This window comes from Cynocephalus volans, chromosome 10, assembly GCF_027409185.1.
Source record: "Cynocephalus volans isolate mCynVol1 chromosome 10, mCynVol1.pri, whole genome shotgun sequence".
In the NCBI taxonomy this organism is placed as follows: Eukaryota; Metazoa; Chordata; class Mammalia; order Dermoptera; family Cynocephalidae; genus Cynocephalus; species Cynocephalus volans.
In genome coordinates this window covers 105,670,819-105,698,214 of record NC_084469.1, presented here as the reverse complement: position 1 = coordinate 105,698,214, position 27,396 = coordinate 105,670,819, and the positions used below count along the sequence as shown (strand labels likewise).

Genomic DNA, 27,396 nt, shown 5'->3' with positions numbered 1-27,396 from the left:
TTAGCTACAGAGCACAGGAGACAGGAAGCAGGGGGCTGGGGGTGGGGGCCTGGATCCCTGCCCAAGTCCGTTCCGCTCCTTCTTGCTGGGGAAGGATGCTAGGCAGGGGAGATGAACAGGGAGGGTCTGAGGCCTGCCTGGGTTCAGGTGGCCCCTTGGCAGCTGTGACCTCCTCCTGAGCTGCCCCCATGATGTTCTTCAGGAGGTTTCAGTGGGGAGGAGATGGAAATCTCTTTGGGGTGTGGGCAGGGTGCAGGGGGTGCTGCAGGCCCTGGAGGGGGCACCTCCGGCCCAAGGGCGCAGCTTCTTTCAGGTGTGGCTGGCTCCAGGGAGGTGCTAGACATCGATCAGCCACCAGCAGCAGCAGAAGAAGGGAGCAGCCCAGACTCCCCTGTGCCCACCTCACCCTCCCTGTCCTCCCCAGGCTGGTGGGCCAGGCCGTGGTGCCCGCGTGGTAATGCAGGGCGAGGCCCCTCGCACAGGCCACTGAGAGCCCCGGACACGCCCCCGGCTGCCGTCATGGCCCGCCTGGCCGCAGTGCTCTGGAGTCTGTGTGTCACCGCTGTCCTGGTCACCTCAGCCACCCAAGGTAGGTGCTGCTGGGGCCAGGGAGGCGCTGCATCTCCAAACCTGACCACTTGGTAAAGAACCACAGCCCCTGCCCCATCCTAGACCGTGGCTGGATGGGGCCGAAGGAAGACTTGGTGACTACACACTCCTAGCACCATCAAGGGGTCCCCAGACCATCCCCTCAGACCCGACAAGTGGGCCAGGTCAGGGTACCAGGAGCTGTCCCACTGTGGCCCCCTGGGATAGGACAGGCCTTCCTGGTTAGCCAATGCTCTTCTCTCTCTCTCTCTCTCTCTCTGATTACATCTCCAAGGCTCTCACTGGGAAGAAGGCTTAATTAAAGCATGCCCGCTGACGTTTATTTAAAAACAACTAATTACCTGGCTCGGCCCTATGCCGGCCCCGGGATCCTGCACACGCCACAATTAGTGCCCCCGAGTGTGCCTGCCCACCCCCACCGATTACTCAATTATGGTCCCCATGGCGGGCCCAGGCGGGGGCAAGGGCAGGAAGAGGAGAGAGGCAGAGGGAAGGTGCCCACTGGCCTCTCCCCTCACCCTGGGGTGTGCCCTCTGCCAGCCTGCCAGCCCTGTCTGAAGGGCACCGATGGTGGGCCCTGCTCCCCAATGCCCCCCTCCCACCAGCCCTGTCCTTCGGGAAGCCATAAAGGTTGAGGGGACATTGTTTAGACGTGCCCCAGGGCCTTGGCACTGCCATAGCTGTCCAGCGGGTAGCCTCAGCTCCCCCAGCATCTGCCTGCATTCTCTGCCCATCCAGGTCCTGCCCCACAGCCCCAGCTGGGCCGGGAGGGGCTGCTTCCAACCCCAGCCCCATCTGAGCCAGTCCTCCACCCCCAGCCCTCCCTCCCAGTCTGGGAAGGGCTAAAATTAGACAAGGAAGCAGATGGTGCAAGAGGAACACACATAGAACTTTCCCCCAACTGGGACTCGACTCACCCCAGAAAACCCCAAGGGCCTATCTGCCATGCCCCTGCGGTACCCGGCCAGCATTGGAGGGACCAAATCTCTGAAAAGGGGCCGTCTTGGCCCTGTTGCCGTTGTGCACAAGTGACCTCATGCAACCCCATACCACAAGCGGTCACTCCTGCATCTATAAGCGACAGTCCCCACATTGGAGCCTCTGGGCCACTCTCTGTGTCCCCACTTCCTTCCAGCACCCTGCAAAAAAGCCTGGCTAGGGCCAGCATCCGAGAATGTGGGTGCCCCAGCCGTGGACTGTGCCAAGACCCCTCTGTTATGCAGAGATTACCTGCCTTAATAATGCTCACGATAACAATAATTAGCATTCCTACTGTCCCACCAAGTGCTGCTGGCACACATGAACACTCTGGCTCCATCCCAATGTCCCTATGAGATGGGAGTTGTTCTCACTGCTTCTGGGGGAAGAACCAAAGGCACAGAGATTGTCAGTGACATGGACGAGCCCACTGGCCAGGGAGTGGCCAAGCTGGGATTTCGATCCCGGCCATCTTGCTCCTGAGTCAGAGCTCTCAGTCCCGGCGTAACACAGGGTGATGAATGACATGGGACAATTCTACCCCACCAGGACCTGGGCCTGCCCAGGACATGTTTTGTCATTGTCACAGCAATCCTGGGAGGTTTCCCAAATAATAAGCAGGAGGCCCCTCACTGAAGTGTCCTCCCCGTGCACTCAGCACTTCCTCAAAGAGCATTCTCTAGGCTGTGGAATTCCTGCAGTCTGACCCTGAGCTGTAGGTGCCCGTTTTACAGACTGGGAAACTGAGACCCGGAGGCCACAGCAGTGGCTGTTGAACCTTGATTGTGCATCAGAATCACCTGATGGGCACGTAGCCCCAGAGGCTCCTGGCCTCACCCTTGAGATTCTGGTTTAGCAGGCTCAGGTGAGGCTCAGAATCTGCATTCTGAGCCAGCCCCCGGATGATGCTCCTGCTGCCAGTCCCTAGGCCACACCATGCCTGCCCTTTCTGCTGGGAAGCAGCAAAGCCGGTCTCTGCGGTTTCTTCTAGAAACATGAGTGCATTGCCATGCTTTCTCTGTTTCCTGCGTGGGGTGGTGTGAAGTTAGGAAAGTCCCGAAGACCCCCCTCGCCCTGACACCAAGTGCAAGTTCAGGGATCCCCCAACCACACTCAGGTTCTATAATTCACTAGAAAGACTCGCAGAAACCACAGGAAGCTGTTATACTCACAGTTACAGTTTGTGACAGTGAGAGGACACAGATTACAATCAGCCAAGGGAAGAGGCACATGGGAAAGAGTCCAGGAAAGTTCCATGTGCAGAGCTTCTGGTTGTCGCCTGCCAGTGGGCTGTGGACAGCGTTAACTTTCCCACCAGTGATGTGTGACAACATGCATGGTGTACTGCCAAGCGGGGACACTTGCCCGAGCCTTGGTGTCCAGTGTCCTTATTGGAGCTCAGTCATGTAGATGTGGTGGACTGCCCATGTGGCTGACCTCAATCTCCAGCCACTTCAGAGGTCAACTGTTACTACATGACCCAAGGCTCCCACCTAAGTCACACTTTTAGTGCATGAGTTAGCTGGGGCTGCTGTCACAAAGCACCACACAGACTATGCAGCTTAAATAACACAAATGTATTTTCTCCTGGTTCTGGAGGCTACAAGTTAGAGGTCAAGGTGTGAGCAGGGTTGGCTCCTTCTGAGGCCTCCCTTCTTGGCTTGTAGATGGTGTCCTCTGTGTCTTTACATCACCTTTTCTCTGTGCCTTTTTCTGTGTCCAAATTCACCCTTTTTATATGGACACCAGTCATGTTGGATTAGGGCCCACCCTAATGACTTTTTTACCTTGATTACCTCTCTAAAGACCCCATCTACAAGTAAGGTCACATTCTCAAGTACTGGGGTTAGAACTTCAGTATATGGGGCCGACCCCGTGGCTCACTCGGGAGAGTGCGGCGCTGGAAGCGCCGAGGCCACAGGTTCGGATCCTATATAGGGATGGCCGGTGCGCTCACTAAAAACTTCAGTATATGAATTTGGGGGGACACAGTTCAACCCATAAGAGCATGTCCCAAGACCCCCAGGAAAACAGACACTCTTATCAGACAAGACATTCCAGAGACACTTAGAAGACACTTCCCAGAGGCGGAGGGCAAAGGGCAGATGCCAGGTTAACATCCTTACTGTACAGGTAGGCACACTGAGAAGCCCATTTTACAGCTGAATAAAACTGAGGTTCACATAGCTGGCTTCTCAGACACAGCTGAGCTGGAGGTGGTGCCTCCTGTCAGCCAGCAGGGTCTTCCCTTCCTGGCCCCGGGCCTGGAGCGTGACGCCGCCCCCCACCTCCCTGCAGGCCTGAGCCGGGCCGGGCTCCCATTCGGGCTGATGCGCCGGGAGCTGGCGTGCGAAGGCTACCCCATCGAGCTGCGGTGCCCAGGCAGCGACGTCATCATGGTGGAGAATGCCAACTACGGGCGCACAGATGACAAGATCTGCGATGCCGACCCTTTCCAGATGGAAAATGTGCAGTGCTACCTGCCAGATGCCTTCAAGATCATGTCGCAGAGGTGAGCGGGCTCCCAGGGCAGGTTCCTGAATAAAATGCCCATCCTCCACATGTCCCCTGGCCAGCGCACCCTGTTCACCTTTAGTCTTCCTTCTTTTTTGTTTTTTTCTTTTTGGGGATTTTTTTGGCTGCTGGCTGGTAGGGGGATCCGAACCCTTGACCTTGGTGGTATAACACTGCGCTGTAACCAACTGAGCTAACTGGCCAGCATCTAGGCTTCCTTTCATGTATTCCATATGTTTTTCCTGAGCACCTACTAGGTGCTGGGCCCCATGTAACCAGCAAATAAGATGCAGCCCATCTCTGCCCTCACCCCCACCAGCCTGTGTCCCCTTCATCAGTCTGTACCCCCACCCTGGCTTGTACCCAAAAATGCACTGGCCCATCCTTCCCCACCACCGGCCCATCACCTCTAGAAGTTCATTCCAGAATTAGCTGGGGCAGGTAGGGGCTTGCCATGAAAAAACAGGGGCAGGACACGGGTAAGGTGTTATAGGAGCAGAAGGAGAGCTTATCCCAGACATGAGATGTCATCAGCCTTCCCCAAGGCAGAGACATCTAAATACATGACAGAAGTGTATGTTATGTGTGTGTGAGCGTTAGTGGGGGTGGGCAAGTGCTTGAGTATGTAAGACTGTGCATCTTTGAGCGTGTCTGTGAATTTGTGTGTTTGAGTGTGCATCTGAGAGTGATGTGTGTTTGTGTATGCGTGAGTGTGTGTGCATGTTTGAGCGTGTGACCGTGCGTGTGAGTGTGTGTGTTTGTGGGTGGATGTCTTTGACTGTGAGTGTGTATATCTGAGTATGTTTATGTGTGTGTCTGTGAGCAGGTGTGTGTGTGTGTGTGTGTGTGTGTGTGTGAATGTGTTTGTGTGTGGCTATGCATGTATGTCTTTGAGCGTGTTTGTGACTGTCCGAATGTGTTTAAGTATGTGTCTGTGAACAAGCGTGTGGGTGTGGATGAGTGTTTGTGACTGACTGTGAGTTTATTTCTTCGTGTGGGGGTGGGTATCCCAGGGTGAGGCACTGTGAGTGCAAAACTGCATGAGCCTCTCCCACACCCACAGCCAGTCCACCTAGAGTCGATTAGCTTTTCCTTCAAATCATACCCAGAATCTGACCACTGCTTGTGCCACCAACTCTCCCCTGGGTTGCGGGAGGCACCTCCTGCCTGCTCTCCTCGCCTCCCTCTTGCCTGCTACAGTCTGTTCTCCCCACGGTGGCCAGCAGGTACCTATGAATACCTGAGTCAGGTCCCATCCCTCTGCTCAGAACCCTCCATGGCTCCTACTTCCCTCAGGGAAAACCCAAAGTCCTTAAAGTTTTTCCTGCGGCCACAAAGCCCTGCAGCCCTGCCCTGTCTTCTGGCTCTCACCTCCTCCACACTTTAACCCTAACCCCACTCACTCAGCTCCAGCCACACCAGCCTGATCCTTGCACACATCAGGCAACTTCCTGCTCAGTGCTTCCTCTGGGCCTTTGCACCGGCTGTTCCTCCTGCCTGGAATGCTGTTCCTGGACATCCGCATGCCTCCTCTCTCCCCTTCCTCGTGGCTTTTTCTAACTATCCTCTCAGCGAGCTCCTCCTGAACCCTCTCTCTAAAACTGCAGGCCCCCCTCCCATTACCTGTCCCCCTTCCCTGCATCTCTCTCCTTGCCTTGCCTTCCATCCATACTTCCATCTGATATTTTGCGTCTTTATCATTTTTATTTTATGTCTTTCTTCACTGGGCTGTCAGCCCCCCTAGGGATGAGCAGTTCTGTCCATCACTGCTAGATCCATGGTCAGGTGTACAGCAGGCGCTCACTGAATGTGTTCAAATGCCTGAGAGGGTGCATTCAGAGCATAGAATGGGGAAAAGGGAAAGAGGGCTGGGGCCAGCTCAGAATGTGTTACTGGGGGAAGGGGATCACCGAGAGCCTCAGGAGAATTTTGGGCAGGGGACAGGTGTGGTCAAGTGGCTGAGACAGGTGGGCTGGACTGGAGCTGCCTCATCTCCTCCTTCCCACCATTTCTCTCTTAAATTTCCATCCCCTTCCAACATTCTTGTCATTCTTCCCCCTTCCTGTCTCCTGACACCCCTGCGTGGGCATCCAAGTGCAGCGTTCTAGCCTTTGCTTAGACTGTGCCCCGCTCCTCCTTCAAATCCCATTCTTCCTACCTCCTACCTCTCCAAATTCTTCCTGTGGCTTCATTCAGCACTGGCTTTGGGGTCTGTGTTGTTCTCCAGGGTCTCCCCAGCACCTAGTACAGCATCTGGCCCATTTCCAGTGCCCAAGGGGAACTCAGAGCAGTGCACTTACCAGGTCCTGGGGGCATGATGGGGCATCTGGAGCCACATCTGGAATCACAAGGGGGGCTTTAGCCCCCTTTCTCTCTCCTGAGCCCCAACCTAGCTCTTTGTATTAGTTAGGGTTACAGCTAAACTGCTCTGACAGGGACACCCTGGAATAAATACATCGACCTAAACCAAGTGAGCACGCGCTGCACTGTCGCAGTGCCTCTGGGAGCATAGCCCTTTAAAGGCACATGGCATGCCCACTCTTGCCTCATTGGCCAAAATTTGATCACGTGTACTTCTGGCTGCAAGGGAGGCTGGGATATTCAGTCACCAGCTAGAAGAAAATTTGGATTTTCTTTCTTTCCTTTTTTTTTTTTTTTGGCCTTTTTATTGAGGTGACATAAAATTAACTATTTTAGTAATTTACTTATTTAAATTGTCAGGATAGTGTGGTTTCCTTTTTGTGCACTAAAATTAACAATTTTAAAGTGAACATATTTAGTGGCATTTAGCACATTCACAACGTTGTGCAACCACCACCTCTACCTAGTTCCAGAACATTTCATTGCCCCAAAAGGAGACCCTGTACCCATTAGCAGTTGCTCCCATTCTCATTCCCCAGGACCCTGACAACCACTAATCTGCTGTCTGTCTCTTTGGGTTTGCCTGTTCTAAACATTTCATGTAAGTGGAATCACACACTATGTGGCCTTTTGTGTCTGGCTTCTTTGACTCAGCATCACGTTTTCAAGGTTCATCCACGTTGTCAGTGCTTCATTCCTTTTTATGGCTGAATAATATTCTATTGCATGGATATGCCACATTTTGTTTATCTGTTCCTCTTTTGGTGGACATTTGGGTTGTCTTCACCTTTCAGAAACTGTGAATAGTGCTGCCATGAACATTCGTGTACAAGGATTTGCTTGAACACCTGCTTTCAATTCTTTGGGGTATATACCTAGGAGTGGAATTGCTGGGTCATATGGTAACCCTCTGTTTAATCTTTTGGGGGTAGTGTTCCTTTTTTTCTTTCTTTCTTTTTTTTTTTTTTTTTGGTGGCTGGCCAGTATGGCAATCCATACTCTCAACCTTGGTGTTATAACACCATGCTGTAACCAACTGAGCTAACCAGCCAGCCCTGGTGTTCCATTTCTAAAGAAAGGGGTGGGAGTGGGTGGATATGGACAGATCTCCCCTGCCCCATTCCTCCCCTGCATCTTTATCTCTCTATCCCTGCTAGATCCTTCATCCTTTGTCAAGTTTCTGCCTCAGTGTTTAGATTCACTGGATAAGGGCAGGACTGAAGAGGAGATCCAGGGGCCCCCTCTCCCCATACCTGTTGGGAAGCCTCTGAAACTACTTATTTTGGGGGAGAAGGGAAGTGGCCAGCCAGTACAGGAATCCAAGTCAAACTTCTGTGTCCTGCCTGGCTTAGACCTACCTACCCTGCTTCCAGGAACTGGGACCCTTAATGTGGGGATAGACAGACAGATAGCAGATGAGAAACATCTTTTTGTTGTGAAATAGGCCCCCCTGTCTATGCTCGCCAGAGCCCTGAGAAGTTGACAGGAACTCAGGGGAGTTCCCTGTGGATATTGAGAATGGCTTTTATATGAAGACTTTCCTGGCTGCTCTGGCTGCAGATCCTCATAACACCAAACACAGGGTTGGACATGTCCTCAAGATGGTTTGAGGTAGACACAGCCAGACACAGGGAGCATTTCATTGATAGTATGCTTGCAAAGATACCACCTCACAAGTGTGGCTGCACATGTATTAATCTTCAGTAAACAATGCAGGGGCTTTGAAGTGAATTTAAAGAAAAACACCAAGGATGTAAAAGTACTGGTGACACTTACGTAGGATGAAGGGGAGGAGGGGTGGCTAGGAAGGCACTGTTTATGGGGTGTCTCCTCCATTCCAGCCCGGAGTGTGATGCTGTGTCTGGGCTGAAAGTAGAAGGATCCTGTCTGGTGGGAAAGAGAGAACATGCAGGAAACAGAAAACAACGCCCATGCAAGGCCCCTGGGCTTGGTCTCCAGCTCCATGGCACCATCCCAATTTGGGGGTGTCTATTCCTCTCCTGACCCTGGAAGCCCCTGGGGTCCAGGTCTGCCTTTCCTAGCACACTGTCTCTTCTCCGCAGGTGCAACAACCGCACTCAGTGCGTGGTGGTCGCCGGCTCTGACGCCTTTCCTGACCCTTGTCCTGGGACCTACAAGTACCTGGAGGTGCAGTACGACTGTGTCCCCTACAGTGAGTCATCTTGTTCCTTGTGCGGACACAGGCCCTTCCCCCCATGGAGCAATCGAGGAGGAGATACCTTGACCCACCACAAATATTCACATGTACATGGGAGCTGGACACAGTGGGACAGCTGGGCCTGCTTCTCTCCTCAGAGACTCTGTCCCCTTCCATGGGGGCACCTTCTCCAACTCATTACCCTGGCCCACTCTCCCTGCTTCTTCACGCATACCCTGGCTCATGTACACACTTCAAGGCCACACTCCTGTGCTGTGCTTGGCACATTTACGCCTCTCCTCTCCCTTGACTTCACTGCCCTTCTGATCCCTCTGCCTCCTGTTCTCACAGCCCTTCCCTTCCTTACCCTCCTTACACACCTGCTCTTCCCTTTCACTCATCCACCTGCCTCTCTCAACTCACCCTCCTTTCTCTTGTCACCTCACTCGCCATGCTCCCCAAGCTCTGCCCCTTCCCAGTCATGGAGGCTGGACTCTATAACTGTAGAGAGGCAGACCACCCTCTGAGGCCTGGTGGCAGATCCAGTGTGAAGGGCTGGGGGCATCTTCAACAGATTCATATCTCCTGCTTGGTATACCCATTATGATGATAGCACTTCCTGTCTGCAAAGGAACTGCCACCATGTTGGACTAAAAGAGGCCCCCAGGAAGCCTGAGGATGGTGATCTGGGGAGCCAGAAGCCTAGCTGTCTTGCATCTGGTCAAGGGGAGCAGACAAAGACAGGGTCTCTCCTCCTCAGCACCCCACCCTTAACATTGCTCTTCCTTCCTGCCCTCTTTCTTCCCTCCCTCCTCCCATCTTTCCTTCCCCTTCCTCCCCCACCGGGTTTCATGTAACCAATCTGGAGGTAGGGCCTCCGGGCAGAGGGGGGAGGAAGCAGGACCACCAGGGTATCTGAGTGTGGGGGGGCAGAGGCAGGGGAGCAGGAGCCCCTGTAACTCTCCCTCCTCTCCCCTCCCACCCCAGCCTTCCTCCCAGCCTCTGATTTCTCCTCACAGGTGACTCCACGACGCTGAGGGAAACACAATTGCTTATGTGCTTCCGTAACTTTCTTCTTTTACTCCTTGCCCTTTCCTTTCAGCGCCCGAGGCCTTCAGCCACCACCTGAGGGGAACACCTATCTGCTCCTTGAAGCCTCCCCACAGCACTGGGGACACTGCCCACCCCCGCGGCTGGGGCGGCGGGGAAGGAGGGTGGGAGGCAGCGAGCGTAGCACGGAGGGAAAGTCAGGAGGGCCGAGGTTCGAGGCTCGACTTGGCTCTGGGATTTTCTAGCTCTGAAACCTTGAGCAGGTGACTTAATTTTCCTGGGACACTGTACAAGGAGGCATGAGTCCGTGAGATCATATGTGAGAATCACTTGGCCCAGGGCCAGCCATAGAGTCTTCTGGTGGCAGAGTTTTGAGTGCTGAGTGTAAATCCCTGAGGGCAGAGGTGGCTGCTTCACCCCCCCAGTGCCCAGACCCATGCCTGGTTTAGGATGTGCTCAGTAATGGTAGGGATTCTCTTTCCAGCCAGCTGGGCCTGTTAATTCATCTGTGATGGCAGTGGGGTTGAGGGGAGGCACTTTTCTGAAGTGCTGCAAGGATTTGAGTCAGTGGTACAGCTTATGTGCACCCCAAGTCATAGATGCAAGGAAATGTCCTGCTCTGCCAGCTGTGTGGCTTCATTTTACCAAGCCACAGTTTCTCCATCTATATACAGGGGTCTCAAAAGACTGCCTATATGGTGCGTAGTACTTCATAAGCACTGGACACTTGGTAGTCATTGCTTTTATTGTGACTACTCCTAATGTTGCTTACCAATCATTATTACTGCCATGGCAATCAAAATAAAAATACTGTGACAAACCCACCTCCTCCGCAGGCAGGCGAGATAGAGGGCAGGAAAAACACCCTTGTCCACGTGAAGTCCAAAGCAAGTAGACACCACTCAGAAGCAGAAAAAAAGCTAGAGGACCTGGGGAGGAGAGGAGCTTAGAGACCTCCTGGAGCCGAGTCCCTGAGTGTGGTCCAAGGGACACAACCTACAGAGACCAGGAGGGCTCCAGGGACAGAGGGCAGGACAGCCCAGGGGATTGGCTGCCCCCAGTCTGATGGGAGAGAGCTAGCCTGAGCTCTTGGGGAGACAGCACAGACAGACAGACAGAGAGACAGATGCACACACAGCAGGCAAAGCTGGGGGCTGAGGTATCTCCTGGTCTTCCAGAGGAAGGGGGCGATGGAAGCTTGGTAAGAGGACAGGGAAGGTGGACGGTCACTTGTCCCCCAAATGTTCACTGAGCACCTCCTGAATGCCAGGCCCCGGGTGAGGCGCTGGGAAGGGAACCAAAGGTCATCCCTGCAGAACTCCTCGCTTGGGCCTTCAGAGGGCTGGAGGTTCCTGAGGGGCAAGGGATGCAGAACCTGGAGAGGTGTGGCTTGGGCAGCTACCTGGCCCTGGGCTTCAGAGGCTGGGGTGACCCCAGTGCTGGTGAGGGTGGGTCAGGGCTGGGTGGTAGGGGCTACCGTGGGGAGGGGACACTGGATGTGTGGGAACTCTCCCCACACTGGACAAGCCCGACTAACACTGGATTTGCTTTGCAGCTGAGCACAGTCTAACCGTGCCCCTTCCTCCCCCAGGTGCCGCCCGCCCACCAGGCAGCGGGCAGGCGCGGAGCTCCCGGCTCCTGGGCCCTGGGTGGGCTGGGCAGAGAAGCTGAGCCTCAGGCTTACTCCAGCCCTGGGGAGCGTGGGAGCGTGTCTGTGCCCCCACCCACTGTCCCGCCCAGTCTGTGTGCCCTGCCCCCACCGCCCCTCTGCCTGTCTCCCCAGCCCTGGCTCTCGGAGGAGGCTGGGGCGCATCTGCCTGTCTGCCTCTGTTGTCAGTGTCTGGCGCTGCCACCCCCTCTCTGTGTTTGCTTTTTCTGGGTTGCAAGGGCTTGGGGGAACTCAGCTGGACTTGGGCGAGGCCAGCACAAAGGGAAGGCATTCAGTCTGTTCTCTCGGCTGGGAGGGGTGGCCCAGGCCCTGGGAGACACTGAACCCTTTCCCTCCAGGCCTCTGGTTCTGGCAGGAGGGCAACAGGCGGTGAAGGAGGGGAGCCCAGTGGTTCCTCCACCCGCCACTCCCTGGTGCCCCCCCAACCAGACCCCACCTCCCAGCTGGGGCTCCCCCTCCCTGCCCCCTCTGCACCATGGGTGCCCCCTCCCACCTGAGGGCTCTGTCCACCTGCCTGCCTACACCCCCAACACCTGGTGTCTCTCTCTGTCTCTCCCTCCCGTGTGTCCCCCTCTGACTGTCTCCCTGGTACCCTCTCGCCCCACCCTACCCCAGAGGAAGGGACTTGGGGGCGGGGGCTGAGCTGATGCTACGGAAAGGGGTTGGGAAAGCAGGAGCGAGGAAGGAGAGGAAGAGGGGGCGTGTGGCCAGAGAAGAAACGAAAGCAATTTAATCTCTTTTTTTTTTTCTCTTTTTTTCTTGCACATTTTTTTTTTCAATTTGTTTTCTCTCTCTCTTCCGATGCTTAAAGTAGAAGTGGAGCAGAAAGGTAAACGCACTGTTACCAATGCTAACCCCTAACTCACACTTTGTTCTACCTGTACCATACTTATGTGACCCCCCTCCCCTCCTGGCCCTTCTTCTCCCCCCACCCCCACTTGGTCCAGTCAATATCCCCCACCCCGGGGTGTCCTCCCGGGGTGGGGGGCAGCCCTGGTGTGGCTGGACATCTCCACCCTCCAGATACCCTCGGAAGCTCTTCTTTGAGCTCGGGCAGGATTTTTTCTCTCTCTCTGCCTCTCTCTCTGCCTCTCTCTCTCTCTCTCTGCCTCCTCTCTTTTTCTCTCTCCCTGTCCCTCCGTCCTGGTCCCTGGCCCTTGCGGGGGACCTGGCCTTCTCTCATACTTCTTTTGCCTCCTTCAGGAGACGTGTTAAGCATCCATGGCGGGTGGGGAGGGAGGGACTCCCTTCCCCGGCCCCCACCAGGGGCACTGGGTGAGCTGTCTCTCTCTCTCCTGTCTTCCTCCCCCCGCTGCACATTTTGTAACATGTTTCTGGTTCAGAGGAGGCGGGATGGAGGGGACACTTTTGTTTTCCTTTTGGGGAGCAGATTCCTCCTATCTCTTGGGCTCCTGGTGGCTTAAGTTCCTTCTGGTTTGGCGTTTCCAAGGCCCAGAGCTGTTTTGGAGCATGGAGCACCGGTCCCCCTCACCCCCAACCCAATCCCCATCCTTGACCAGCTGGGGGCCCAGCCCTGGGGAGGGGTGTCAGCTGTCCCCAGCCCTGGGAGGGCTCAGCCTGCCAAAACTGGGGGCGAGGGGGTGGGGGCGGGCCTCCTGGTGGGGGGAGCGTGGGGTGGGGGAGCGTTTTCTTTGGTTCTTTCACACTTGCAAAGCTGCAGTCAGGGTTTCTTCTGGGCTGTTGTGGCTAGAGGACCAGGGAGAGGGGCGGGGCACAGGGAGTCCTAGACCTGGTCTGGGGACTTCCACAAGCACCGTAATTTCTTGCGCAGAACTCCAGTGGTGGGCGGGGCTGTCCATTAATGGGGAAGCGCAGCAGCTGAAGGGCTTCAAAGCGGGGTGGGGGTGGTGTTGGGGATGGTCATTTCCTCCCCAGAAAGTTTTGGGAAATGGACAGATTTGAGGCAGGCAGCAGGGGTGGGGGCTGGGTGAGATGGCCTTTTAGGATCCCTTTGGCCTTGAAATTACGGTGGCCTGTGGAGCATCCCCTGAGAGGGAGGTGGGGCGGGGTCCCTCTGAGCTGCTCCCCTCCCCATCCCACCCCTGTCCCCCATCTCAGAGAGGCCTGGGCTGCCAGCCAAGGTCCCGCCCCTCACTGCACCCCACCACTCTCCCTCTCTCCTGAAGTTGCTCTCCCACCCGCACCAGCCACTCTTCTTGCAGGCCCGGTGGTTTGGATACAGAAGCACTGGATCTTTTTCTCTTCGAGGGGAGGGAAGGGGTGGGGTGGGAGAGGGGAGGGAAGAGGAGATGTAGAGAGTTTGGTGCTGGGGAGGGGTCCTTGCACTCTAAGGCCCCAGGCAGACCCTTCCTCATCTTCTCCCCGTCCCCCCAGGGTGATCTCTACACGTTTTTCCTCCCTGGACACTGACCAGGTCAGGCTTAGGCCTACCACCTCCCCCACCCCCCTTTACACACACACAGACATACCTGGCAGGGGGGCCTGGCTTGGGCAGAGGGGAGACCTGGGGAACAGAGGAAAAGGGCAGAGGCCAGGTGTATTGGAGAGAGGGTGGAGGCCTACCTCTTGGGGCCATGGGGACAGGGAATGGCCTGGTCCCCTGGCCCAAGCCAGGATCATTCTGGCTGCTGCCCACCTCTGTGTACCAAGATCCCCCCGACAAAAAAAAACAAAAAAAACAGGACATGCTCCTGGCAGCTTTGTGCTTGGGGACCCTTGAGCCAAGCTGTCCCTGATGCTGTGAAGGGAGGGCTGCATACCCTCCCAAGCCAGCTGGAGTGAGGCTGACAGTGGGGAACGAGGATGGAGTGCCTCCTGCCCAAGCCCCTCTTGCCACTGGGGCCGCCCCCCAAGCCAATACCAGGTCCCAGCCCTCCCTGTCTCCCTCGGGCCCAGCTGCTTTAGTGACAGGCCAAGCAAGAGCAGAGAATTCACTGCAAACTCCCCCACCCCACACTGCAGCCCTGGACCCCACCCGTCTGTGGGTTCTATTAGCGGGGAGGTGAGAGGGAGGCCCAGCCATCCTGGATGGAGGGGCATCTGGACCACAGCACTCTGGGGTGGGGGAGTGGCCCCACAGACCCCACTGGATCAGTAAGGGAGGCTAGGAACAGGTGGTACTGGGACGTGATGGGGTAAGGGTGGGCAGGCCAGCAGCGGCCAACGAGATGCAGTTGAGGTTTTCCTCCTTTTCAGGGAATGGGGGGGTGGGGCGGGGACCCCCACCTTTCTGACATCAGCGCTGCCTTGGTCCCTCCTCCCGAGCCGGGGATGGTCACAGGTAAATCGGGGTCCGGGGCAGGGGAGGCGGGGGGGCCTGGCTGGGGCGGGCTGGGTCTTTATCCTAGCACCTGGTTCCCTCCCTTGCCCCCTCCGAGCTGGACCTGGGACTGCCCCCCCGGAAGGGACCCTCAGTCGGGCCTGGGCCTTGGAGTGAATTCTCTGCTCACCCCCTCTCTCCTCCGCCAGCACTAACCCTTTCTTCCCAGGTGGTCTCCAGCGCACCTCCCTCGGAGCCAGGACCTCGCTGAGCCCCCCGCCCCCCTTGACTCTCTTACCTCCGCACAGCTCTCCTTTCCCCTCCCCAACTCTCCTGGGAGTCCTGTCCCCCTCCGTGTCCCCACCCCCTCACCCCCTGTGCACCAGTGTCAGTGTCTGCTGCTGAGCCATACCCCCTGAGAGACCCTGCTGGCTGGGGCAGGGCTGGGCACCCGGGGAGGGGCTGGACTCTTCCATTGCCCGTCCTAGCCTGGGAGCTGCCTCCAGGAATCCCTTCGGCTACTGACTTCGTGGGTATGGGGTGGGGGGCACAGCTACATCAGGAAACTTGGGAGAGAGTTGACACCCCTATGCTTCCCCCACCTTGGAATAGGGGGGCACTTCTGACACCCACCGTGGGTCCGGAAACATCACTCTACCTTGCAATTTTTGCAGGAGGAAGAAAGTGGAGTTAAAAATACATATATCTCTGTCCTGGTGTGGTTGGTGAAGGATGAGACCCTGGACCCTAGTTCTTACATAGCGGTGGAGAGGAGGGGGAAGGGGCCGGGTGCTGAGTCCTAGAATGTCAAAGTTAGGAGTCACTGCAGCAGGGAGAATCTTTCCACCACCACTGAAATCACAAGAGAACATCTCTGGGAGGGCTCTTGCCAAACCCCTTTATCCCCAGCCTGTGGGGTCTCTAGCAGCCAGGGAAGGGAAAGTGGGGCACCATCTTCCCCCTCCCCTCCACTAACCCTGCTCTTAATGGCCTCCAGGGTTGACATCTCCAGGGAGAGGGGCAGCTGGGCGGGGCGGGAGTCCCAGCCCAGAAACCCCTTCCCATCACCAGCCCTACCAAGCAACCGTGACTGCAGCAGCAGGAGGGGACAACCTGGCTCCCCCCCGCCGAGTGACCAACTCGCCTCTCTCTCCCCTCTCTCCCCCTCCCTCGCCTGTGCTCCTCCTTTCCCATCTCCTCCCTGCCCATCCACCTGCCCGGCCCAGTCTTCGTGTGCCCAGGGACTCTGCAGAAGGTGCTGGAGCCCACCTCCACGCACGAGTCGGAGCACCAGTCTGGAGCGTGGTGCAAGGACCCGCTGCAGGCGGGCGACCGCATCTACGTGATGCCCTGGATCCCCTACCGCACGGACACGCTCACCGAGTACGCCTCGTGGGAGGACTACGTGGCCGCGCGCCACACCACCACCTACCGCCTGCCCAACCGCGTGGACGGCACGGGCTTCGTGGTCTACGACGGCGCCGTCTTCTACAACAAGGAGCGCACGCGCAACATTGTCAAGTACGACCTGCGGACGCGCATCAAGAGTGGGGAGACGGTCATCAACACCGCCAACTACCATGACACCTCGCCCTACCGCTGGGGGGGCAAGACCGACATCGACCTGGCCGTGGACGAGAACGGGCTGTGGGTCATCTACGCCACGGAGGGCAACAACGGGCGGCTGGTGGTGAGCCAGCTCAACCCCTACACGCTGCGCTTCGAGGGCACGTGGGAGACGGGCTACGACAAGCGCTCGGCGTCCAACGCCTTCATGGTGTGCGGTGTCCTCTACGTGCTGCGCTCCGTGTACGTGGACGACGACAGTGAGGTGGCCGGCAACCGCGTGGACTACGCCTTCAACACCAATGCCAACCGCGAGGAGCCCGTCAGCCTCGCCTTCCCCAACCCCTATCAGTTCGTCTCCTCCGTCGACTACAACCCTCGCGACAACCAGCTCTACGTCTGGAACAACTACTTCGTGGTGCGCTACAGCCTGGAGTTTGGGCCGCCCGACCCCAGTGCTGGTGAGGAAGGCTCGCTTGCAGGCCAAGAGCCTGCTGGCGTTCCTCCCCGGGTGGGGGGCCCACTCTGTGAGTCCTTGGGAATCTGGAGGTGGGTTTGGGTGTGAGCCCTGGAGGTTAAAAAAAAAAGTCAGTGTGTGACAAACGCTGTTAAGCACTTCAGAGTTAGCTCATCTAATCCTCACAGTCTAGGAAAAAGGGATCGTTACTGCCCCCATTTTACAGATGAGAAAACTGAGGCACCGGGTGAGTAGGGGTTAGCTTACTTATTTGAGGATTTGAACCCAGGACTTTGGGCTCCTAACCACTGAACTTCACTGCCTCTCTCAGGGGCCTGGGCATGTATAGCTCTGGAACCGTTGAATCGACCAAACTCCTAGGTAGAAGCCCAATCGCCATAAAACAGATGTTGACTGGGTGGAGGGTCCCTCCTTGGTACTATTCTGTTCCTCAGTTGCCCTAAGCCAGCTCTGAGCAGCCCTGGGGTTCCAACCTCGTTTGCAAAACGGGGAACTGGATGAGCGGTGCACTCCCTGGCTGAGCGCTGGTCACGGGGGAAAAAAAAAAAAAAAAAAAACGGGGAACTGAAGTCTCCAGAGGGAAGGGGTGGAGCCAGATTACAGAGACAGAGCCAGCCAGGAGGCTGGGAGGTGGCAGCTCTGTTTAGCAGCCCTCAGATACCGCCTTCCTGGCCTCTCTGGAATGCACCCTCAGACCTCAGAGTACACACGGATGGGTTCTTACCAACTTTTGATACTTTATATGGTCCCATGGGCATAAGGGGTCTCGCCAGCACAGGGAGGCCAGGAGAGATCTGTTCCCAGACCCAGTGGGGCCTCAGACACCTTTCCACTTAGTAGGTGAGGAAGATGCCAGGATGGCCAGGAACCCAGTGCCCAGGCTTGGTGTGGTGGAGCCCTGAGTGTGGAAGTGACCCTGTGTTGTATCCCTTCTCCCTTCCAGGCCCAGCCACTTCCCCACCCCTCAGCACGACCACCACAGCCCGGCCCACACCCCTCACCAGCACTGCCTCACCTGCAGCCACCACCCCACTCCGCCGGGCGCCCCTCACCACACACCCAGTGGGTGCCATCAACCAGCTGGGACCTGACCTACCTCCAGCCACAGCTCCGGCACCTAGCACCCGGAGGCCCCCAGCCCCCAATCTGCACGTGTCTCCCGAGCTCTTCTGTGAGCCCCGAGAGGTACGGCGGGTCCAGTGGCCGGCTACCCAGCAGGGCATGCTGGTGGAGAGGCCCTGCCCCAAGGGAACTCGAGGTGAGTGCAGAGACTGTGGCCACCTCTGCTGCGGCTGGCCAGGGGAGGGACGGAGGATGTGCTCCCAGAGCAGCTTAGCGCAGATGCACTCATGGGTTGGTCTTTCTGCTGGAGCAGGGGCTTTCTGAGGACAGGGTCATGTCTGGCTTGTGTGCAGCTGTGTCCCCAGTGCCCAGCAGAGTTCTCGGGGCACAGTGGCAGTTCAGTCATTCCCCCTGGCCCCTCCAGAATATTGAGCACCTGCAGATCCTGCAGAGAATCCACATGAGGTGACTTGGCTCCTGGCCCTGGCTGGGATGGAACAGCCCCAGGAACAGCCAGCTGCGGGATAGATGAGCCAAAGGGGGCAGGGACCACATGCTCTGGTGACTCCAAGGGCAGGTTGGAAGAGGCTTCATGGGGGGGCCCGTTTCTGAGATGTGCTTTGCTGGAAGGTTCTAACTCTGATAGGCCAAGGCAGGGGATCCAAGAGGGAGAGCTTGGGGGAAGCAAGGGGTGGCTTATGTCATCTCAGAGTGACCTCTCTTGACTGTCTGGCCTTCTTCATGTCTCTTTTTCCATGTTCCCCTCACCTCTCTCTTCACCCACTCATCCTCCACTCTCTTTCATCTTCTTTCCCCCTTCTTTGGCCCATTCTTCTCTCCTTCCTTTTGGCTCCCTTGTCTGTTCCTGTCTGTCTGTCCCTGCAGGAATTGCCTCCTTCCAGTGTCTACCAGCCCTGGGGCTCTGGAACCCCCGGGGCCCTGACCTCAGCAACTGCACCTCCCCCTGGGTCAACCAGGTGGCCCAGAAGGTACCAGCACCAGCTGCCCCTTGCAGGCAGGCGCATTTGCTCGGGCCCAGGGCCCAGCGCCCAGTGGGGGTAGTGGAGCAACCAGGGAGACAAACAGGGGCTGGCAGGTCTGAAAGGCAGGACTGTGGGGTCCCCTCCCTGACTGACAGAGGGAGCAGGGACAGATGGGGTGGGAGAAGGGGACATGGAGAGAGGGATGGGATGGGCTGAGCAGGTGGGGATGTGAAGAGGGAATGTGGGGGTGAGAGGGATGGTCCCTGACAGATCTGGGGTCTCCCCTGTCCCCCACCTAATGCAGATCAAGAGCGGGGAGAATGCAGCCAACATCGCAAGCGAGCTGGCCCGCCATACACGGGGCTCCATCTACGCGGGGGATGTGTCCTCCTCCGTGAAGCTGATGGAGCAGCTGCTGGACATCCTGGATGCCCAGCTGCAGGCGCTGCGGCCCATCGAGCGCGAGTCAGCTGGCAAGAACTATAACAAGGTGGGGCCTGGGGAAGGGGCTGCGCCCAGGGGCTCAGGAAATACCCGACCTCCGGCCTGGATGTGAGAGTGTTGGGATTAGAGCAGCGGTGCTTAGAGGCCCACCTGATGCCACCTCCATCTCTTTCCTCAGATGCACAAGCGAGAGAGAACCTGCAAGGATTATATCAAGGTGAGACCCACAGGAGTCTCCCCTGACCAAGTGGAATGGGGATGGAGGTCAGGAGGGATGCAGAGCCCACCTGAGGACATAGAGGATGTTGGGGGGACTCACAGCACTGTCCCTCTCCTGTGCAGGCTGTGGTAGAGACAGTGGACAACCTGCTCCGGCCAGAGGCTCTCGAGTCCTGGAAGGACATGAATGCCACAGAGCAGGTGCACACAGCCACCATGCTCCTGGACGTCCTGGAGGAGGGCGCCTTCCTGCTGGCCGACAATGTCAGGGAGCCTGCCCGCTTCTTGGCTGCCAAGGAGAATGTGGGTGAGTGTTTCATCACCCCAGGGCAAGCTTGGGTATGAATTTTGAATTGTGGAGTCCAGCCCAGCCTGGAGACCACAGGGTGCCTGGTCCCCCTGGCTGTTAACATTGTCACAGGGCCTTTTTCAGTAGCCTGAGCCCTTAAAGGGGGAACAGACCCCAACACTTGTGCCTTGCTGTCCCGTCTCTATAGTCCTGGAGGTCACAGTCCTGAACACGGAGGGCCAGGTGCAGGAGCTGGTGTTCCCCCAGGAGTACCCGAGGAAGAACTCCATCCAGCTGTCTGCCAACACCATCAAGCAGAACAGCCGAAATGGTCAGTGCCCCCAGCGGGGCCTCAGGTGGGGATACAGTCCCCAGGCCCTGTACTGGTATGTCTGTTCCATTTATGGGGGGCAGCAGTTCTGAACTTTTATCAGGTTTTATCCACTGGAGCTAGCATAAAATTTCAGGGGATTCATGGGTCCCCCAAAGCCCTTCACAGCCCTAGAATGAACTTTGTGGTTTGCAGAGCTGGCTCCTGTTCAGTAGCCCCATCTTAGAGAGGATTGTGCCATTTGAGACTAAGGCTCAGAGAGGTGAGGGATTCGCCCAAGGTCACACAGCGAGTGAGGGTGGGTTGGAGACCCAGCCCCTGTGTGTCCTGGCCCACTGCCATGTCATGGCCTGGCTTCAGAGGTCCCAGTCACCAGTTTGGCTAAGGGCTGCAGAGCTAGCAGGTCCAGGAAGCCAGGGGCCTGGATGGAGGTGTGTGGCTGAAGGCTGCCAGCACCTCCCATGTGCCTGTCCTCCCCAGGGGTTGTCAAAGTTGTCTTCATTCTCTACAACAACCTGGGCCTCTTCCTGTCCACGGAGAATGCCACGGTGAAGTTGGCGAGTGAAGCAGGCCCGGGGGGCCCGGGGGGCGCCTCCCTGGTGGTGAACTCGCAGGTCATTGCAGCGTCCATCAACAAGGAGTCCAGCCGTGTCTTCCTCATGGACCCTGTCATCTTCACCGTGGCCCATCTAGAGGTAAGCCGAGCTGTCCCCCTTCCTCCGTGGGGATCCCAGCGTCCTCTGTGTTCCCCCACTGTGTGTTCATCTCTGGAGCAATTACCGCGTCTCCCTGGGGCGCTGGCCACCATTTCAGTAGCTTGGGCCATTTGACTCCAGAGATCTCAGACTCTGTCACCTGGAGCCCCAAGCCCCAAGCACTTCTCTCATGCTTGTCACCGGCCCTATAGCTGGGTATAGGGGGCTGGAATGAGACTCCCCACTTCTGACACACTGGTCACTGCTACACAACAGGACAAGAACCACTTCAATGCTAACTGCTCCTTCTGGAACTACTCGGAGCGTTCCATGCTGGGCTACTGGTCGACCCAGGGCTGCCGCTTGGTGGAGTCCAACAAGACCCATACCACGTGTGCCTGCAGCCACCTCACCAACTTTGCAGTGCTCATGGCTCACCGTGAGATCGTAAGCTGGCCGGCGCTCTGCTCCTCTGGGCGGGCTGCTTGCTGGCCCAGCTTTGCATGGCATCCTAGAGAGCGCACAGCATGGGCGGTGCCAGGGAAGGCCAGCCTCCTGGGCATGGGGGGCCACCAGTCTTGCCTGGGGTGAGAGGCCATGCGTCTGGTTCTCCCTGGTCACAGTCCCACCTTCTCCCAAGGCACTCTGGAGAAGGAAGTTGCTGTCACCTTTGTCATCTCTCCACAAGCCTTCCAGAGCATGAGGAAGTGAGCGCGCCACCTGCAGAGGGGTGGGGGCTGGCAGATTGGCCGGGTGGGCGGCACCAGGGGTCCTCGTGGCCCATGGCCCTGCCCGGGGCCTTACCCGCAGCTGGCACCTGAGCCCAGAGTGAGCCTGGCCGTGTGTAAAGCCAGAGGCCCTGAGCATGCCCCTGCTCCTGTCCCCAGTACCAGGGCCGCATCAATGAGCTGCTGCTGTCAGTCATCACCTGGGTGGGCATCGTGATCTCCCTGGTCTGCCTGGCCATCTGCATCTCCACCTTCTGCTTCCTGCGGGGGCTGCAGACTGACCGCAACACCATCCACAAGAACCTGTGCATCAACCTCTTCCTGGCCGAGTTGCTCTTCCTGGTCGGGATAGACAAGACTCAGTATGAGGTGGGCTGGGGCTCAAGGCGGGGGGGTACGGGGGACGCCCGCTGGGGTGACCCTCACCTGTGGCACCCCCCACAGATTGCCTGCCCCATCTTTGCTGGTTTGCTGCACTACTTCTTCCTGGCTGCCTTCTCCTGGCTGTGCCTGGAGGGTGTGCACCTCTACCTGCTGCTGGTGGAGGTGTTTGAGAGCGAGTATTCCCGCACCAAGTACTACTACCTGGGCGGCTACTGCTTTCCGGCCCTGGTGGTAGGCATCGCAGCCGCCATTGACTACCGCAGCTATGGCACCGAGAAGGCGTGAGTGTCCCCCCTCTCGCCCTGCCCCCCGGGTCAGTCCCTCTGACTGGCTCCCTGCTCAGCAACACTGCTCAGGCCAGGACCCTCAGGGCACAGGCCTTCCCTCTTCCGGATCCTCAAGGCTGCAGCGTCCCTGGCCTCCTGGGGTTGGAGGGAAGAGCCCCTCAGCGTCTCTCTACTCTGGCCTCATTTCCTTCACAGCTGCTGGCTCCGAGTGGACAATTACTTCATCTGGAGCTTCATTGGGCCCGTGTCATTTGTTATCGTGGTAAGTTGGAAGGCAGCACCTCTAGGACTCCACCTCCTTCCTTCACCCAGGCTGGCCTTGACCCCCGAGCTCCCACCACTACCTCTCTCCGAGTGGCGCTGGTTTGAGAACCATGTCGGAACTGAGCAGCCAGCTCAAAGGATGGGAGCAGACTGGGTCTGTAGAGCTCCAGTGCTGAGGCCTGTCACTCAGCACTGCAAAGCAATGTTAAGCAGCCAGTCATGCCAGTGAACTGACTGTAGGGCAGCAGGCACCTCAGGGGCAGGGACAAGGTTCTCTCCGCAGAGGACGCCCTCAGGAGGGGAATCAAAGCTGCGACTTTGCCAGGCTAGGCCCCAATCCCAGAACTCACTGAGGGAGGTAGAGGGACTCTCAGCCCAGTCCAGCCCCTGCCCCTGTCCCACCCCCAGGTGAATCTGGTGTTCCTCATGGTGACCCTGCACAAGATGATCCGAAGTTCATCCGTGCTCAAACCTGACTCCAGTCGCCTCGACAACATTAAGTGAGCACCCCATACCCCCTGCCCCCGTGACCCCCACACTGGGCCTGACCTCTCCCAGTGTTTCTCCTCTCTAATATCAAATTATGTGATTTTAAGTATCAAGATAGGTATTTCTGGTATTTGAAAGCATATCATTAGCACATCCAACCTGTGATTTTAGGAGCATAACTGCATGAGGCTAATTTCAAAAGATGAGTCCAGGGCTGGCCACTTAGCTCAGTTGGTTAGAGCGCAGCCTTATAACCCCAAGGTGTCACGGGTTCAGATCCCTGGACTGGACAATTGCAAAAAAAAAAAAAAAAAAAAAATGTGGGTCCATATAAGGGCAACTTAAAGAGAAACAGGCAGCAAAATGTAGTTCAAGTGGTCTGGAAATATGACAAAAAGCCGGCGGGGAATGACTGACATAAACAAAACCCCAACCCATTTCCTTCTCTCAGGCCTAGGTGGGTTGAAAGTGTCACCGGGCAGCCACTTCTCACAAGGCCCACTCAACCTACTCAGCACCAGGCTGGGTTTTTGCAGACAGCACCCAGACCCACCAAGGGCCCCTCCCCTGTATGGAAGCAGGCAGCAGGGCTGGGGGAGGCCAGGCGAGGCCGTCTCCTCTGGAGGGGACTTTGACGTCCCTGTCCCCCCAACCCCAGATCCTGGGCCCTGGGGGCCATCGCGCTGCTCTTCCTGCTGGGTCTTACCTGGGCTTTTGGCCTCCTCTTCATCAACAAGGAGTCGGTGGTCATGGCCTATCTTTTCACCACCTTCAACGCCTTCCAGGGGGTCTTCATCTTCGTCTTTCACTGCGCCTTACAGAAGAAGGTGAGGGCAGGGCAGGGGCCCAGGTCAGAGCCTCCCTCAAGACATTTCCTGGGCACGCAGGCAAGGGTGAGGGGATCCAGGCGCCCCCTTGAGCCCCCAATGTGTGCTACAGGCGCCTGCCTTCTACAGCACGACCTTCCTCCACTGCAAGGGGAGAGCAGGCTCAGGATCAGGGAGGATTTAGTTGGGGGTGAAGAAGGCTCTGAAAAAAGCGAGCATTGGAGAGTTGAGGGTGGTGGGAGGGCACAGGGCAGGAACGGGGTGAAGGGGATGCCCTCCCCGCCATGTGGGGCACATTGGACACCACCCTGACAGACCGTTTCCTACTTTAATAGTTCTGGGACAAACTGAATTTTGTGGTGATAGGAAGGTTCCCTTTTAAATAAGTGTGTTAAGATCTAAATCTTTAAAAAAATAAATATGGAGACAACAGTAGCAGGGGAACGTGGAGAGGGAGTGCAGGTGGCACGCTGGAGAATGCACCTGGGGAAACTGAGCTGAGGCATTTATGGACTTGGTCCTGAGGGCAGTGAAGAGCCTTGGGCAGACTGCTGTGGGCATGGGGGGGATGGTGAGGCAGGTGAGGCTAAGGCAGGGGTTCAGTGGAAACAGTGATCACAGGAATCCTGGTTGCCAGGGAGGCTGTCCTGGGGTCCCCCCTCGGACACACAGTCAAAGCAACGTCCTTGCACAGCCCCCAGGACCATATGGTCCAACCAGGGCCCCTTCCGGCTCCCCTCCCCTCCAGCCTTGCTCACTTTTGCACTCTTGGACACCTAGACATGGACTCTCCTCAGGGCGTGGCCCCTGCTTCTGCCGAGCTTCATGTTCTTTCCTAGATGTCCGCAGGGCCTGCTGCTGTATTTCTTTCAGGTCTTGGACAAAAGGTCTCCTTGATGAGACCTCCCTTGGTCTATTTAAAATCGCAAACCACTTCCTGGCCATAGTTTCCTCTGCAGCACGTAACACTTTCAGACATCCTACAAAATGTGTTTATGTTTTTGTCTACATTTTGTCTCTGCCTACTAAAATACAAGCTGTGAGAGGTAGGGAGTTGTGTCTGTTGGGTCTGTGCTGTCCTTGAATCCTAAACTGTGCTTGGCACATAGCAGATGCTCATTTAAGTCCTGTTGAGTTTGTGAATGAACGGGAAACTGTCAGTGGAAGTGGAGAAAAGAGGATGCACCTGAGTGGGAAGAGAGCAAGCCTGATCGGTTGGCTGTTGAGGGACTGGTGACAGCAAGTTTTCTATGGACCACTGGTTGCTGAGAGGGATAACATGCCCATTGGGAGCTCCATCTCTAGACTCCCGGGGAGCCACTCCTCTGGCCAGCCCTGTGGGTGGCTGGATCACAAAGGAGGCCAGTGTCCCCTGCGAGCTGACCGTCCCCCTCCCTCCCAGGTGCACAAGGAGTACAGCAAGTGCCTGCGTCACTCCTACTGCTGCATCCGCTCCCCGCCAGGGGGTACTCACGGCTCCCTCAAGACCTCAGCCATGCGAAGCAACACCCGCTACTACACAGGGACCCAGGTATGGGGGTGGGGTGGGGCATTGGGCAGGGCTTCCTGGTGCTGGGTGTTGGAACCCAGAGCCCAAGAGGTAGGGGAGTGCTCAGTCTGGGCATCTGATGGTGCTGATGAGGTGAGCAGGCTCAGAAAGATCCTGAGAGTAGGAGGCCCGAGGACTCCTTCACATCTGGGCTGTGTCCCCAGAGCCGAATCCGGAGGATGTGGAACGACACTGTGAGGAAACAGACTGAGTCCTCCTTCATGGCGGGTGACATCAACAGCACCCCCACCCTGAACCGAGGTGAGAAGGCATCCCTCTGCCCCTGCTCTGGTCCCTCAAGACTCCTGGACCCATGTCCACAGGCCTTCTTGTGACCTCTGACCCCTTGGGCAGGTACCATGGGCAACCACCTGCTGACCAACCCTGTGCTGCAGCCTCGTGGGGGCACAAGCCCCTACAACACCCTCATTGCTGAGTCGGTGGGCTTCAATCCCTCCTCGCCCCCTGTCTTCAACTCCCCAGGTGAGAACACCCTGGGTGCTGGCAGGAGTGGTCTCCCAGGCCAGGAAGCACGGGGTTTGCATCCCGAGGGGTTCCCACTGGGGCGTTCTTGGGCCCCCTGACCTGGAGCGGAGACTCAGCATTCTGAGCTGACTCTTAGCTTCTCTTTTCTCTCCTGGCTGGCACCTGCAGGGAGCTTCCGGGAACCCAGTAAGTCTCTCTTTCCTGGTAATGTTTCTGAGGCGGGAAGAGGAACAAGATAGTGGTTTTCTCCAATGGCCTTACTTAGAGAGAAGAACTCAGGGTGTCCCCTTCTCCTCCCCACAATACACACAAAGCCTCTGGCTTGGCAGAAGATGCATGGTGTTCATTGACTCTGGGCCTTCAGGTGGGGAATAAAGGTGATGAGGGTCCGAGCATAGGAAGTAGATCCAGTCATCCAGGCCTCCTTACACTGCTGAGATTCCGAACCCCCAGCTGGGAGGGGACCCTGGGGGAACTGGTCCTTACTGTGCCCCCACCTTTCACTAATCTGCTGCTGGGCTGGTATCCCCATTGCCAGTGAGGAAGAAATGGAATGTGAGACCAGAGTCCCCCTGGGGCCAGGGGTAAGCCCTGGGAAAACCAGAAGGACTCGAGCTCCCTCTTCCCTACACAGCCATGCCCCTTCGTTGCCCACCAATGCAGCCAGGCCCCCCCCTGCTCCTGACCGGCCTCCTTCTGCCCTGCAGAGCACCCCTTGGGAGGCCGGGAAGCCTGCGGCATGGACACCCTGCCCCTTAACGGCAACTTCAACAACAGTTACTCCTTGCGAAGCGGAGATTTCCCTCCAGGGGATGGGGGACCTGAGCCGCCCCGGGGCCGGAACCTGGCCGACGCCGCTGCCTTCGAGAAGATGATCATCTCAGAGCTAGTGCATAACAACCTGCGGGGGAGCAGCAGTGGGGTCAAGGGCCCTCCACCACCCGAGCCCCCTGTGCCACCTGTGCCCGGGGGTAGTGGCGAGGAAGAGGCAGGCGGGCCCGGGGGTGCTGACCGGGCGGAGATTGAACTTCTCTACAAGGCCCTGGAGGAGCCACTGCTGCTGCCCCGGGCCCAGTCGGTGCTGTACCAGAGTGATCTGGACGAGTCAGAGAGCTGCACGGCAGAGGACGGCGCCACCAGCCGGCCCCTCTCCTCCCCTCCAGGCCGGGACTCCCTCTATGCCAGCGGGGCCAACCTGCGGGACTCACCCTCCTACCCGGACAGCAGCCCTGAGGGGCCCAGCGAGGCCCTGCCCCCGCCCCCGCCCGCGCCACCCGGTCCCCCTGAAATCTACTACACCTCGCGCCCGCCAGCCCTGGTGGCCCGGAACCCCCTGCAGGGCTACTACCAGGTGCGGCGGCCTAGCCACGAGGGCTACCTGGCAGCACCCGGCCTCGAGGGGTCAGGGCCCGATGGGGATGGGCAGATGCAGCTGGTCACCAGTCTCTGAGGGGACCTCACGGACCAGGGGCTGGTGGCCCAGGCCAGGGAGGGAACTCTTGGCAGGGCTCTGGTGGGAGAGGGAAACTGATGGAGGCAGTGGCTGGTGGGCCACTCTCTCCAGGTGCCCCTCAGCCATGGGGCTCTGACATGGGGGCCCAAGGTGCCAGGGCAGGGTTCATAGACAGGGTTTCCCACCAGCCACATGTACCAGCTCCATTTGGGGCAAGTGCAGTGAGGAGGAGCCCAGAGGTCCCCAGGGGAGTGAGGAAGAAACCGGGAGGGTGCAGCCCAC

At 57.6% G+C, this 27,396-nt stretch overlaps 1 protein-coding gene across 2 annotated transcripts; it reads left to right on the top strand.

The window, feature by feature from the left end:
- The first annotated feature begins 519 nt into the window (after positions 1 to 519).
- Positions 520 to 27,111, top strand: ADGRL1 (adhesion G protein-coupled receptor L1). 2 transcript variants are annotated; one of them, XM_063111958.1, is made up of 23 exons: positions 520 to 589; positions 3,886 to 4,099; positions 8,526 to 8,635; positions 12,154 to 12,168; positions 15,807 to 16,607; positions 17,568 to 17,882; positions 18,572 to 18,675; positions 18,974 to 19,159; positions 19,292 to 19,330; positions 19,456 to 19,639; positions 19,830 to 19,952; positions 20,433 to 20,647; positions 20,924 to 21,094; positions 21,535 to 21,744; positions 21,820 to 22,040; positions 22,242 to 22,308; positions 22,719 to 22,810; positions 23,458 to 23,626; positions 25,029 to 25,157; positions 25,340 to 25,436; positions 25,530 to 25,658; positions 25,830 to 25,847; positions 26,369 to 27,111. In XM_063111958.1, exons 1-23 carry the CDS (start codon positions 520 to 522, stop codon positions 27,109 to 27,111), a joined length of 4,422 nt encoding a protein of 1,473 aa, XP_062968028.1. The 2 variants fall into 2 exon arrangements, with proteins under 2 accessions (XP_062968028.1, XP_062968027.1); XM_063111957.1 differs by lacking the exon at positions 12,154 to 12,168.
- Positions 27,112 to 27,396: the final 285 nt, after the last annotated feature.